We start from the raw sequence: 16,094 nt of genomic DNA, 5'->3' as shown, positions 1-16,094 counted from the left end.
TGTAAATAACTTCCCACCCTTCCCCCTACAAACCCAACACCACTACAACACTATATATCACTGGTGGTAGTGGACAAGACACTTCACGCTTCCTACAAAGCCAGCATGTGTGATTGATTGAACTTCTTCCTGTAGTTGTGTTCCATGTCTAAACAGACACCTGTTTGCTGTCCTAATAGCACTTCAGTAAATCTATGTCAAAACGTAACAGAAATGTTTCCTGATGGTTGGCTACATGGTTGTATCTTAGAATGACCAGAGACAGAACTAAAACTGTTCACTGAATTGTCTTTAATTCTTTCAGGATACAAGAATGTCCAGGAGACAAAGGAGGCTGAAGCCTTCAGAAACAACCCAGTCCTTGTGGACTTTAAAGCCCAGAGTGAAATGGGGGACACATCCATGGAGGTACGTGCAAAGGATAGGGGACAATTTCAGAGTCGATTATGAACAAAGTGAAGCAATTTTTACAATTTAAACTAGAACGTTCTGGTTCAAAGAGGTTCTGGCTAATGCAGAGTTTCTGACTAATACACAGGGGTAATTTAGAGCAGTGTGAGTGGTTCACCTAAGCCACCCACCCACCCATCATTTTAGAAGAGACTATAGCCTTTGTTCTCCTCACGGAAGATTGCCTTCCATACTCATAGAGCCCCTCTTCCTGGTAGGGGAGTCTTTATTGGAGCTATGCTGCACTTGTGACTCCAATGTAGGCATTGTGAAATGCCAGGCCATCCCAATGCTGGTTTTGCCCTGCTTGATATTTCTCCTTGTTTTAGAAAAACAAATTGCCAAACAAATGCCTACAGCTCAGAAACATTTATACCTGGGCCTCAGAGACACTGATGCATTTTTCGGCCCAGGACTCTGTAGTGCAGTCCTCATCACTGGAATCTAGTTACCAATGCCCACCTAATTCTTTCATGGAACATTTTATTCTCAGATTGGCACAACTTGTGTACAATTACCAAAAACCTAATTTCTAATGCATGTTCTAATTCACAGAAGGAACTTGCCCATTTTCAAAAACCCACAATTAGGTAGGAGATTTGAACTCAGCTCTTGGTCAATATATGGATAAATCACCCCAAATTGTATTTGACCAGGATATTGCAAGCCACTAATGTTGAACATTAGACCAAAGGCATGGGATGCCAAAGGAGCTGTAGCTACAGTGTGTGACACATGAACATCTTTATAACTCTTTTGATTAATGTTTGAAACCCTGATTAACCATTGGTCGTGAATGGAAACTCCTCATGATTTCTGTAGAAAATGTTCAATCCAGATTAGAATTCACAGGTGGAATTGCTTTCATCATATTATCTTTTTGGAAAAAGATCACTTGGTAGCTAAAGTGAACAGTAAATATTGACAATGCTTTATGAAAATAAACACACAAATATTGCAAATTTAAATTTGTTGCAAAGAAATGTTTTTCCATAATATATGCACGTTTCATACAAAAGCAGATGTAGTTAAGAACATGTGGTAGGATGCACACTGTTTCTCACTTCATTTCACCCATAAGAAAGGAAGTTGAAAATAGAGTTTCCATTTACTTGGTCAAGGGACTGTTTCCTGGGTCAAGGGACTGTTTATGTTTTGCCTCTGACAAAAGCAGACACTGCTGGCCTGTAATATATTGGTGCAGTGGAGCAGAGATATAATTTCCTTAACAAATATAAGCAGTTCACACCTGGACCAATAAAGAGGCATTTTATGTATGTTTTATACAGTGGTTACAGAATTCTATTTATAATGCTTTCTCCACTCCACGTGGGCTGTGGGTCCTGGCCAGTATGAGACTGAACATGTTGACAAACATCACTTGGTTAACACACATTTACAGCATCAGGTATGGCCCTAGCCTGATGTCCATATTCACATGTTCTAACCTGAATTAGGGGCGTTTGAAAAAGTGATGTTGGGCTGGACCTCATTTAGGTGGCAAACTAGAGAGAATACCAATAAATGTGTGGTGTGGTGATGTCCAAAGTTATGAACATTGCATATGAGATTTGTGCTGTTGCTGGAGAGGCCACATTCAACTCAGCCCTTTTTGCCTTCATATGCAAAAATCAGGCAGCCAAAAATTGACTTTATTACTACTCGATGTGTGCTCTATGTACAACAGCATCTTTACACTAGTGTGGGATATTACTGTGAAGATTTATAAAGTTTTAGTACAATTCAAAGCAGCATCCAAAGTTGCGTCAAAGGGTCAAATCACCTCCTTCCTCTACGACAGAACCCAAAGAGTCTGCCTCCCCCGTTCCACTCAGGAGTCACCAAGACCATCTGCGGCGTCCCGCAAGGATCATCCCTCAGCCCGACACTCTTCAACGTCTACATGGTGCCGCTCGCACGCATCACCAGACTCCATGACCTCAACATAATCTCGTACACCCACGACACCCAGCTGATCCTCTCCCTCATCACTCTTTCCGAGTAGCTGTGCGCTATAAAAAGAAATGTATAACATTACATAACATAACACCAAGGACCCCCTCACCGCCAAAGTCAACCTTCACCGTGGTATGAAGGCTGTCGCCAACTGGATGGAAGACAGCCAGCTCAAACTGAACATGGAAAAGACGGAGATTCTCCTCCTCGGACCCAACCCCTCCGCCTTGGACGACTCCTGGTGGCCCACTTCCCTGGGCACCGCCCCGACTCCAACCAATCACGCACGCAACCTGGGAGTTATCCTCGACTCGAAACTCACCATGGCCAACCAAATCAACGCAGTCTCTTCAACCTGCTTCTACACCCTCCGCATGCTCCGCAAGATCTACAGATGGATCCCTACAGACACGCGGAAAACTGCCACCCACGCCCTCATCAGCAGCAGACTCGACTACGGCAACGCCCTCTACGCCGGAACCCTGTCCAAGCTCAACAGCAGACTTCAAAGAATCGAGAACGCCTCCGCACGCCTGATCCTCGACGTCCCCCGCCGAGACCACATCACCCCCCACCTGAGAGACCTGCACAGGCTCCCGTCAAAAGAAGAATTACCTTCGAACTCCTGACCCATGCACACAAGGCACTCCACAACACCGGCACAGAATACCTCAACAGCCGATTGTCATTCTACGTACCCAACAGAGAACTCCGCTCCGCCGACCTTTCACTGGCCACCGTCCCACGCATCCACAGAACCACTTCCGGGGGCAGGGCCTTCTCCCACCACGCCGCCAGACAAGGAACTCCCTCCCTCTATCCCTACACCTGACAGAAGACCCACAAACCTTCAGGAGACTACCCAAGACCCGGCTCTTCGACCGCCAGCTGCAGCCACCCTCCCCCCCGCGCCTTGAGACCCCCACAGGTGAGTAGTGCGCTTTATAAATTCTATGATTGATTGATTGAAAGGGTGACAGAAAAATGCACTATATCTACTAAGTTTTTTCTCTCCCCAGTGCTGGTGCACTTTGACTGCCATGCACCAAGGCACACCTTTTCACCATAGTACAAGTCTGTGTGTGATTCCTGGCATATGTTTTGTACTGGAAGGATAGCATTCCCGTAAGGCTAGCCAAAAAAAACCCACCAATGGCCCCAACATGCAAGTGATTTTCAAGTAGTACAATCATTCTGGCCGGGACCTGAATAGTTTTTAAGACGGACATAAATGAGTAAAATACCCCAATGTGAATACACTGGAAGAGTGCACCTACTACCAGGTACAATACAAAGTGTGCATACAAAGTGTTAAATAATTGGCAACATCTTTCTCTTGTACCACAACTCTGGATCACAAATCCATTCTTAATACATTGTTACGTGGCCGCATAAATCTCCAAGCAACGCCCACCCCCTGTAATTTGACGAGTTAGACTTTCTTTGTTAATTTTCTTTAAAAATTGTTTCAACAAGACAAAGACTATGTGGAGAATCTGTGAAAGATCACTTAATATTTCTGAATCTCCTTCTTCGTCTTCCCCACTGTACAAACCTTACTGCACATCTATGCTAAATGTGTTTACTTTGTCCATCAATCTTGTATACTTATCCTCACTCTTATCCTGCACTGCAACTCTGTGTTTGAAATCCAGCAGGTATCCCCCAATAAAGTCTTCTTGCTCAATAGAGACTGTGTACATTGCCAAATATCTGTACAATTAAGAGCTCATCTGATAAATAATATTGTGAAACATGTTTGTTCCCTACATCTAAACATCACAAAGAAAATCCTCTCAATCCTCTTCCAAAGTGTCTCAACATGTTGCTTGCCAGACCTTTTTGTTCTTTGTTGCTACTTCATTCAGTCAACCAAGAAGAGTCAGAACACACTGTAAAGACATCTATTTAAAAGCCACACATGCGAAAAGGTCCTTTGTCACATTCAAATGTTACTTTATGACGAAATTAATCAACTGAGTCTAAGCTAGTGTTTGGTAAACCATTGATACAGTGTCCTGAACTGGATAATGTTTACATTGTGGTATGACTTCACTCTTCACCCTGAAACATGAATTAGGATCAATTTTAAATGTCAGTATGGGTTTTTTCTTCCAGGGAAATACAGGCCAACCACAAAGGCAAAGTGAAATTATATACTCAACAAATCTTGAACGATAAACAATCTCCGTGCAGATCTCATGTGATGTTTTAACTGCTGAAAGCTGAGTATCAAAGGAACATACATCTTTACAAGAAAATAGTGGTTCAACGCAGAGAGAGGACCACTAAAACAAAATGGCTTCCAGCATTGCTTGTTGAAGAGCATTGCATACTGGGATGTGGCATCACAGTCAACTGATTACTTATGGAGAGGCTACACTGTAACTTCACAGAAGAGGTTACATTATTTTGAGCCACTCACTGCAATCCAGTTGCCAAATGTAGTTTTATCAGATGTGTTTGAGATGCTTATTACTAATAGTTTGTCATTTTCTATGGAAATGTTATGCATACTACTATTGGTACAATTGTACTTATGACTATGTATTCAAATATGAAGCAAAAGGTGGCTCAGGTGGTTGCGGGGAAGGATCGCATACCACTGGTAGGGTATAATGAGCTTTCCCAACACCTGAGCATGCTCCTCATGCATAAACCCCTATGTCACAATGACCTGTATTTGCTTAGTGATTCCTATAGGGCATATCATCAACGGGCAGCGAAAAATTTTCGCTGTCCGCCTGTAGCATGTGAAATCGTAATGCCACCTATCGCCGGATTCTATCGCCCGGTGAGCGCACTCTCAGCAACGCCCATCGCCGAGCTGATAGAAATCCAGGCAATATCGGCGATAAGGGGCAATAACGGAGGTATACTTACCATAAATAAAAGAGTAAGAAATAAATGTTGCTGATAGGGAGATGTGGACTCAGCATAATGATCCACCTTCCATTCTGAACATAGCCAATTTGGGAAAAAAGCTGGCGTAAGAAAACTGCAATATAGCAGATTAGCGCTAGTTTCAATGTCGCTAAGCCGGTTAGCAATTGCCTTGCTGATAGGGAGTACCTCTGTTAGCGATGAGAATCGCTGTATTTTACTAGGGAACGCCTACCTCGCGTCTCATTAGCGATGCGAGGCGATAAATTTATGTGTGCTAAGGCATGGATTCACGCGTGTCCATGCTGATAGGGCGTTAAAATTATCGCTGCTTTTCGTCCGAAAACGGATGCAAAAGCAGCGATAATTTTAACTCAGGCCCTTGAAGATATGCCCCTATGTTTTTCAATTCAATTTTCTACCATGTACAGTTGGAACTCATGAATCAGATGACCTTAGGCAAGCAGTTTCAAGTTAACCTGGTTTATGTATTCTGTGAAGCCATTTTTGTATTATTTTTATCATTGCATACTTAATCAAATTTTTTCATTTTATAAACTGCACTAGCCCTTTTTCTTTGCACTTTAAAAGCAGACTTCATTAATGTTCCATGTGTTTCTGATTCAAAAGTTACCAAGAAATGGGAAACAAGACCCATGTTTTGGTGCCATGTTATGCTCCTTTTCAAAAGAGATTCATGCCTTATGCATACAATGTAAAGTGATTGTTTAACAAAACTTTGTTCCAACAGAGCCAAATGCCCTTATATGCTATTGGTTTAACACAGCAGAAGTGTTTAGCAATTCCTAATATGTACATATATTAAAACTTGCACTTCCAGGCCATCCCTACAGCATGAGGTCACCTGCAACAGTCAAAACTTTACAGTTTAACGTTTAGGCTTGACGGTTACTGGGTAATGCTGGCACAGTGGTGGCGGCTGTGCGACACCTTGTACTCGGTACTTATATTTTTTTTTAAATAAAGCACTGTTTTGAATAACTTATTTTGTGACTTATTATTTCCTTTACTTGTTCACCTTTCCTGTTATTGTCCAAGTGCAACAGTGATTGCTGAACCTATTAGTTTTTCATTTTAATTTGCGATTTAATGTGCCCATAGCCATTTTTGTTTTTACTACATACAGCCGCATGGTTAATTATAAATATAAAGGTGGATTGTCATTTGAACTAAATATTAGATTTGGTTAGCACAAAACGTATTTTATTGAAGGAAATCAGTGTCAGCCAGGATTTGAACCTCTAACTTCTTACGGGGGGGCACATTTGCAAGGGTGATGTTAACCGGTTTTATATCATTCATCGTTGAGGTTCCAGAATCCAATAATTTTTATATATGGTCATACAGGAATTTGGATGAATTCTCATAATGCTTTGCAGGAGTCTAATTTCCATGAATTTGTCCATAATAGCCAAAAATGTAGGTCACAACACACTTGGATGTTAATGTGTGAATTAATGCTCCAGATGGAGTGCAGTGCTTTAAGGCCTATGTAGAAGACATGTACAAGTAAGTTAGATGTGCCCAAAGGAATAAAGAATGTATAAGAAAAATATTCATTTATTTTAAAATGCACTACCTCATATCATGACCCTTTTGGGCAAAGTGAATGAAAGGACTTGTCTCACAGTGTCCTGCCAAACAGAGGGCAACTGGATATAACCTTTCAGAAAAACAAATTCTGGTACCTAATGTTTGACAGGCCTCCCATGAAAACATCCAGTGCTCAACAAACTTCTACGCAGTCCTCACTTCTAAGAGCATCCCTGAGCTCAGCTCCACTCCACAGTCAATGTTCTCCCCTTAGAGTGTGGCTGCAGCCCTGCAGTCAAGCATTTGCCCAGCCCAAATCTACATTACCCCTCAAAGTTTCTCTAGAGAAAAGGAATCTATGAGAAATGAAAAAAACTTGAGGGTCATCTCCAGGATGTCAGAGAAGGCATCTCAAGGTTGATTGAGATCGATTGAAATAATTTTTGATATGTTGAAAATCATCATCTGAACTTTATATTAAAGAACAAATCATTAGAATCAAGTTTTTTTCCAGTTATTAGTTCTAATAATTGGTAAAAACCTTAGTGAACCTAGGGGCCTATTTAATAGTGGAAACATTGGGCCCGATTCACAGAATGAACTTAAGACTAAATCCTAAACTTACTACTATTTGGTATTCACAGAATGCACTTACTACTTTCGGGATTCACAGAGGAAACTTACTACTTTCGGTATTCACAGAATTGATTTAAGACTACTAACTCTAAGTCCGAACTTGGGCCGGAAATTCCGGCCCGGAGGCGGAGCTTCCGGCATGGGGGCGGAGCTTCCGGCCCGGAGGCGGAGCTTACGGTTTGGAGGCGGAGCTTCCGGCTCAGAGCTGGGGATTTTAGCCATGGCTGAAATCTCCCCCTCTGGGCCGCAAGCTCCGCCTCCGGCCCTGAAGCTCCGCCTCCAAGCCGGAAGCTCCGCCTCTGGGCCGGAAGCTCCGCCTCTGGGCCGGAAATTCCTGACCGAGTTCGGACTTAGAGTTAGTAGTCTTTAATCAATTCTGTGAATACCGAAAGTAGTAAGTTTATTCTGTGAATCCCGAAAGTAGTAAGTGCATTCTGTGAATACCAAATAGTAGTAAGTTTAGGATTTAGTCTTAAGTTCATTCTGTGAATCGGGCCCACCGCCAGCAACTGTCCTATCACAGGGAGACCTTACAACCTGTTGGCCACTTACTATGCACTCCTGAAAGACAGTGTTTATCCCCGATTCTCACAAGGACTTCCCTCAAAGTGCACCCACAAACATGGTGGCTATACTTCACTCACACAAACCCACAGCTCACACACAGAGGTACACAGCCGACTATGAAAGAGCAGAGGTTGGACAGATATTAGCAAAGGAGAGACAGGTTGAGTATCTCATACATCTGTCCACTACTTTAATTCAAACTAATGAAGTAGGTTATATTGAAGCCTGAATGTCCACTGATGGTATCTAATCTCCCATAAAGCACACTTGAGCCAGCACTGCAGACCATGTGACTGTGATATGGATGACTTTTGCAAGGAATAGTCTTGGCCTAAAAAAAGTCCCACTTACCTTCTAAAAGAAACTGGTGGTGTATTGTGTTTTTGTAATGCAAGTCTTTTCTAAAATACAGAAAGAGTAAAGAAAAAATATGCCATCTAAAAGCAGAGTGCACATGCTTCAATTAAAAAAGTTAAAACAGAAAGCTTTGCGCTGAATCTTGGAAAATTAAAAAATGATAGAGCATGCAGAATACCATTTCAAGATGGTGGCATGGATTTGAATCTTGTTTCAGTGATGCCTGGCACTCTAAATTGGAAATGTGTGGTCCAGTCGGCAGCAGAGCTACTGGTACGCTCATTACTCGATTAGCACTAGTCTGCATTTAAATGTGAGCTGCTGGGTAATCAACTAAAGGAAATATCTCCTGAGGTCAGACTTCTCTGGCTGCAAATGAATTCAGAGTAAGCAGGCAAAATACTGTTACTTACTTACTGATATCCTAAAGAGCAGCGGATGACTGCTAGGCAAAGCCAAACATTGGCAACATTAGGGGGGACACATAAGGCTGGTTTGACAGCTAAAACACTCTTTTGAGTAGACCTAAACACACAGAAATAGAAAGAGCACAGGGAGTCGGAGCACAGGGAATGCATAACATATACAACACTGGTCAAGAGCATCACACTCTTCCCTGAAAGACATGAAATGTGTGGTACTACAGGACCAGTGCAAGCTTCCTTCGAAGACATGGAACCAGTGTGAAATTGAGGGACCACTGCAAGCTTCATTTAAAGACATGAAACCAGTGTAGAACTGGGCAACACCATTTAACGCCTCCCTTAGATTCAATGAACATGCAGTATTTCAGATTTGCTACAAGTGTAAGGAGCAGCACTGGGGTGTATGAGTGCAAGCTAGACTCACATGCCTAGCTAGATTCCCACACACAAAACAGGTGCTGGTCCAGGCAAGAGAACGCGCTTCCCTCACACTCATAGAAACACATTCTGATCAGGCCATAGACAATGCAAGCTTCCCTTGCATGGACAGAGCATGAACTGTGTTAGACCTGACAGCCTTCACGTGGTCTAGCCCCAACATTTTTCCTGCCTCCCCCATTTTCCTGACATCACTTTTGCTGAATTTAGGACTCTGAGTACTTTACCACTGCTAAGCAGTGCCTCTGCTCTCTCCCCTAAAATTTGGTAATATTGGTCTATCTCCAATTTCCACATTTAATTTACTTATAAATCCCTAGTAAAGTGCACTACATGTGCTGATGGTCTTAAATGCCATTAGTGGGCCTGCACACAAAAAGATGTTGGACGGAATGCTGAATATTCTCAAACATTCATCTCCAGTCACCGATATGGGTTAAATCCATCATTTGCTCACCATGCCGCCCCAGTTTTGACCCACCCATATGTAAATCAGTCTTGACCCTGCTCCCCATGGGACCAGTCCGACGAGAACTGCCAGGCCAGGACCTCCCTGGAAAGGAAAACTAATGATGGAAGTTCTCCTGTGGTTGCTAATCTGCTTTCTTGTTGTATTTAGGGATAGTGCAGTCTTTCGTATTCCTGAAATTGGAATTATTGTGTATTGAATAAAAGACTTGGGTTCAATATAGTTTGTTTTACAGGGTATTCAATAGTCAAGTCTGTCTTCCAAACCCTTGGTCTTTCCACTCTATTTAGAATCAAGCAGACCATTATCTTTCCAATGGCAGTGCCTCCTCTAACTCAGAAATCTTACTTCGACAAGTTGAATCTGGGTGAGGACATCACATCACCGACCCTACTTATAGCATATTGTCTGAGAATTCTCATTGCAGAGATTCAGCCTGAAGTGGGGAGGCCCTTTGTGAATCTGGTCCAATGTCCTCAATTACTCTGATGGATGCCGGGTAGCCCGCCAACTTTAAATTCACCCTCTATACCCAGCGCTGGGCAATTTATCAATGGATGCTTTGTTTTCCATCACAGGAGCCTTTACCACACCTGTGTCAAGAATGTTTGAAGGACTGTTAGAGTCAGTGATAAATCAAAGGTCTTTAAGCCCTTACTAACTGGCTATGGCTTCCCATAGCTCTAGATGGTTCTTCATAGATGTTTATCTCAAGCATCTTGCTTTATCACTGCCTGATCTCTTTCCAACCACAACCTAGTGCAATCTCTTACAATTATTCAACATACAGACCAGTATTAGTGTGCTAGGTTTGGTGGTGTTAACACCTATTGATTCTGGGTCCTACAAAGCAATGTTGCTCAAAGTCTTCACTTCTTTCCATCCATGTCTGTAACTGCTCAAAAGTGGAATTTATAAGTCTGGAGAAATATATCCGAGCCAAAGACACATATTCATCTTACTATCTTCAATTTTTTAATTCCAGGAGATGAAGGGATGACACCAGGGGGTCCATTAGGATAGCGGGCGGACCATAAGCGCGGGGGTCCCGTTGCGGGTATTAGGATGTGCCCGCAACAGTGGCGGGCACATCCTATATGTTTTACATTGTGGCGGGCGGTGCTCTCTGCACCGCCCGCCACAATGCAAAACATAAGTTGATGAATTTATATATGCAAAGCGGCAGCCACCGCGCGGTGCCTGCCGCTTTGCATATGTAAATGTGGGGAGGTACCATAGGTACCCCCCATGTGCCCCCCCGACAGTGGCGGCAACCTGGGGGCCCTGCAGGGGGCCCCCCGCAGCAATATCCGCCCGCCTTTCCGTGGTGGCATTGCCGCCGCGGAAAGGTCCCTACATTGTGCCATCGTAATATGGCTGGCGGTGTCCTTTGGACATCGCCACCATATTAATCTATTACCGCCACGGTCGCAAAGCGACCAAGGCGGTAAAGAGGCGGACGGTCTTTCCGTCCGCCGCTGTCTCCTCCGCCATCCTAATCTGGCGGAGGGAAAAACAAGAGTGGTTGACGGGCGAATTGCCTCCGCCAGGGTGGCGGTGGCCACCGTCACCCTGGCGGAGGCAATCCGCCCGACATCCTAATGGACCCCCAGGTATTTGGATCAGCTCCTACTCTGGAGTAGTGGGAGAATATTGGTTATGAATAAGTGGCTTTTGGTTTGCTGAAATTAACTCTTTGGTACATAATATTCTTTGATCCCTATCCAGCAGAACAAGATCTTAGAGCTGGTCTGTGATTGAGGGATGCGTTGACTTGAGAATCCCAAATCTGTTGGTTCCTCTTTGGTCATAAACATGGGAGGGTAATATTGAAATAGTGGCCATTGCAGGAGTTTGGTAATTAACATTTTGCAGAGCCACTGAATCGAAGGAATCTACCATTGTATGAATTATACTGCTATATGTATACACTTCATTGATGAGATGTGAAAAGAGAAATGACCGGAAGTAGCATAGAGAAAAATGGTGTCCATATATAACACATTTCAATTGTTAAATGTCACATATTCAATTTCAGACCTGCAGAGAGTTCGAGCTACCTGTCTGCTGGGGCAGGACAATGTAGTCTGATGAATAGAAATAGCCAAACTTAGAAAACTATGACTATATTGTGTCATGTTAAATATAAGGGGGAGAGGTGGAGTTTGTATGTAGCAAAATTGGCAGATTGCATATGTTGCATTTTGATCTGTGCATGCGCAACTTTAATTGAATCCACACAAACTCTGTGATTGGTAGGGATGTATGACGTTACAACGCACACTTTTAGCACGCATACCTTTACAACGCAATTTTTACAACGCAGGATCCATTACAACGAACTACCATTACAACGCATGTTTTTACATCGCAGATGCCTTTACAACGCATACCATTACAACGTAAGTATTGGTAAGTATATAATATTTTTAAAAATGTAAGTAATTAAAATTAATATAATTTAATTTAATTTAATTTAATTTAATTTTATTTAAAACCCAAACCTAGCCTTGAACCCTAAAAATACCCCTGTACCCCAAAACCCAAACCTAGCCCTGAACCCTAAAAATACCCATGTACCCAAAAACCCAAACATAGCCCTGAACCCTAAAAATACCCCTGTACCCAAAAACCCAAACCTAGCCCTGAACCCTAAAAATACCTTTTTACCCAAAAACCCAAACCTAGCCCTGAACCCTAAAAATACCCCTGTACCCAAAAACCCAAACCTAGCCCTGAACCCTAAAAATACCCCTGTACCCAAAAACCCAAACCTAGTCCTGAACCCTAAAAATACCCCTGTACCCAAAAACCCAAACCTAGCCCTGAACCCTAAAAATACCCCTGTACCCAAAAACCCAAACCTAGCCCTGAACCCTAAAAATACCCCTGTACCCAAAAAACCAAACCTAGCCCTGAACCCTAAAAATACCTCTGTACCTAAAAACCCAAACCTAGCTCTGAACCCTAAAAATACCCCTGTACCAAAAAACCCAAACCTAGCCCTGAACCCTAAAAACACCCCTGTACCCAAAAACCCAAACTTATAAAATTTGTAATATAATTATATACTTACAAATACTTACGTTGTAATGGTATACGTTGTAAAGGCATCTGCGATGTAAAAAAATGCGTTGTAATGGTAGTTCGTTGTAACGGATCCTGCGTTGTAAAAGTTGCGTTGTAAAAGTAGTCCGTTGTAATAGTTGCGTTGTAACGGTTGTTTACCGTCTAGAATAAACATGCCTACTTATGCACTATGTTACAGTAAGAGGGTATACCCATGACAGTCACTGGGACCTGGGTGCAATTCGGTACAAAGAGAGAGGGGGCCCAGCAAACACTTATTTAAAAACAGGACACATTTCAAATTGCATATAAACACGAATACACATAAGAGAATGTATAATCAACACAATGTTATTTAACCACACTGTGTTATGCATAGCTCATTAGATAGACATTCAAATTCTCATCAAATGACAATAGTGCCCCTTGAAGTGAAAAGGGATAACGTGCAAGTGAAAGGTGAGGTTTGTGCAGAATTCTCGTGACTGGAACAAAAGAAAAAAAGAAACAATTTCTTTAACATCACAACAGTAATTTTTCTGGCGTCAAAAGAGCCAAATGTTGGAGGAACAACCAATGTTCTATGACCATTCTAGGCGAACCATGCCACTGTCCTGCAATCAATGGCCACAGTTTTAGTAGCACAGGCTGGTTATAACACAAGAAAAAGTCGATGTTTCGACCCCAATTAGTAGTAGGTATCGATGGAACCTTAGGGCGGGGTCTTCCTCAGGACCGCGTTGGTGAAGTGGGGGTGGTGGGAGGGACCAGGCAACCATTGCGAGTTGGTAGTGTATTGGGCCTAGTGGCTCCGAAAAAAGGTGGGGGGCAAAGTAATAACTATTGGTGCATACTCTGGATCGGCAAAATCGATTGCATCTGACCGCTAGATCCGGGCTGCCCATAGGTCAGTATCACTATTAAAAAGATTTCCATTAAATCATGGGCATCGTAATACAGCCGCGTCCGCGGTCCGTGATGCCTGAAAGCGCAGATACCTCCGACGTATAGAAGGGTTCTGTGTTAAGCTGCATGAGTTGGCAAAACCTTTGTGTATCTAATGAGCTACGCATAACACAGTGTGATTAAATAACATTGTGTTAATTATACATTCTCTCACTTCTGCACTAGTAAGGAACTCACATGGGAGCAAACGTATGTGTACTGCGGTTGAAATTTAATAAGATTTTGCTTGGGGCTGTGTCACTTTTGTCGGCAAACTACGGTGCAAAATCCTTTTTGTCATTTACTAAGCCATGGAAAATTGACTTGCCTGGTTTCAGAAATACAAAGTAACACAACATAGTGCATAGGACTGACTTTAATTATTTTGTGCCAGGTAGGCATTACATGGGTGGAGCATGGGTTGAATGTGTGTTGCAGCACACATGGGTAGAGGAGTATGCCTCCAAGGATTGTTAAGGTGCAGGAAGGTGTTCCTTCCAGGACAAAAACATTCCTGCCCGTTATGCAGGCACTCTTTCACCATGGTGCAAGGATCCCTGCATTGCCGCTAGGCAGCACACCATCACTGGGAGAAAGCAGAAGTACACCACACCTTTGTAGATATGGCACATTCCTGTTCTCTCCCATGCACACAATGCAGCCTTGCTGCATTGTTTTAAAGAAAAGTGGCCCTAAAAGGAGTCACTCTGCCCCCTACAATAACAGTTAAACAGGGCCCCATAACTGGAGCACCTGGTTTCAAATCTGACCTATTTCTGTAGGTACAATGTCATCCCTATGAATTTTACTTGATTGGTCATTTAAGATCAGCCCTAAAAGTGCTCTCACACATTAATGTCAAGGGAGGTATGGAGGCCTGCTAACATGAATAAAAGGGCCTAGAGGTCAATTAATAAAGCAGTATCAGACAAGCTCCTGATACACAGAGCCCAGGTGTTATTAAATGCCAGGTGGTTATATATGATATACATCACAGATTTGCAACTGGTCCCTAGTACCTCAATCTCAGGGTATTTTAGAGGATTGTAGGGGGGGCCAAGCAGAGGTGGGCTATATTCCCAAATCTAGTAGGAAATTCATTTAAAAAAGACCTTACACCCGATGGACTCTTTTGTCGCTATTCGCACCAAAGACATCTATGGTAATTTCTCACACTTCTTTGATGACAAAATAAAAAATAACAAGCTCTCTTTGCGATGAACCCAAGAGATAGTACTGGATGTCTTAACCTGCAGCTCTGCAACATCCAGGACATCTTTCAAAATGATCACTACAACTGACAGGTCAACTAGTATGCCAGATCCCAAATCCTCCTACGATTCCATGGAAACAGCAACACCCAATATGGTGGAAGACATGAGCACCTCCTTCTCTGCTTACTTGTCAGAGGTAATTATTACCTCTCTGACACAAACAGCAGTCCCTGAATGCTTTAACCCCTTGGGCGCTGCTGGAATTTTGCCGCGGTGTGTCAACATTCCACGCGTGCGCAGATCGGACGGCTCCCGGCCGTCCAACGCACACGCCCACCGTGGCGTAGGATGTCCCCCGGCCGTCCTACGCATGCAAGGGGTTAAATTAAGAAAGGTCACATCATGATTCAAAACCCCAGTGGACCCTAAATTCTTTAAAAAAGTACATATGTCTGCGTCATTCCACACAATAAAACGTTGCTGGCTTCCCTTACCAGATCACAACATATTCAACTCCAGCTGCATCACCCACAGAGGCAAAACCACCCTATCTGATTGACAAGATCACCACCTGTGGTGAGCCTCAACAAATCTACAGCTAGGAGACCACAGGACAGGAGATGAAGGCATGCAACAAGGAAAACAAACAAGGCAATAGACCTCTTTGATCCATGTACCCAGGGTCTTGAACAACATCCCCTTATCCATCAGGGCTGCCCCAACGCTTCTCCACTTCAGGAAAAAGTTGTAGACATACTGTAGTATTCTCCTATTTCTATTTATCTCTTATGTTTACTTGGCCCTAGCTGCTCAGCCTGTGTATGTTCTGCGAGGAATGTTGGTGTGAGGCCTGAGTGTGGAATGCTTAGATGACTGGATCAGAGTGACAGTTGGATGGATGGGGCTGAGCAGCTAGCAGGCTGCTCCCAGTGGGACCCTATATGGATACTTAGGACTTGGGACAGAGACCTTCTTACCTGCTTTATCTACTCTACAATAAAGCTACGTTGACTTCATCATACCTGTGTTGTCGTGATTACTACACATATCTCAATAAAGAACACAACATCTAGATGCAATTCCAGTCCATTTCTGCTCTCATATGTCAGTTACCCCTCCAATCACTTGTTG

General features: G+C 43.1%; 1 protein-coding gene across 1 annotated transcript in view; it reads left to right on the top strand.

Annotated features, from left to right (window-relative positions):
* Nucleotides 1-6,295, top strand: part of LOC144792151 (uncharacterized) — a 426,357-nt gene extending 420,062 nt beyond the window's left edge. The window contains exons 25-26 of the mRNA XM_078667032.1: nt 305-408; nt 4,525-6,295. Of these exons, the coding sequence (XP_078523158.1) occupies nt 305-408; nt 4,525-4,587 (167 nt within the window). The 3' untranslated portion in view covers nt 4,588-6,295. The remainder of the gene's footprint in view (nt 1-304; nt 409-4,524) is intronic.
* Nucleotides 6,296-16,094: the final 9,799 nt, after the last annotated feature.

This window comes from Lissotriton helveticus, chromosome 11 (assembly GCF_964261635.1).
Source record: "Lissotriton helveticus chromosome 11, aLisHel1.1, whole genome shotgun sequence".
NCBI classification, from domain to species: Eukaryota; Metazoa; Chordata; class Amphibia; order Caudata; family Salamandridae; genus Lissotriton; species Lissotriton helveticus.
Note: the sequence above shows the minus strand (reverse complement) of the source record. Positions and strands in the feature narration are given on the sequence as shown.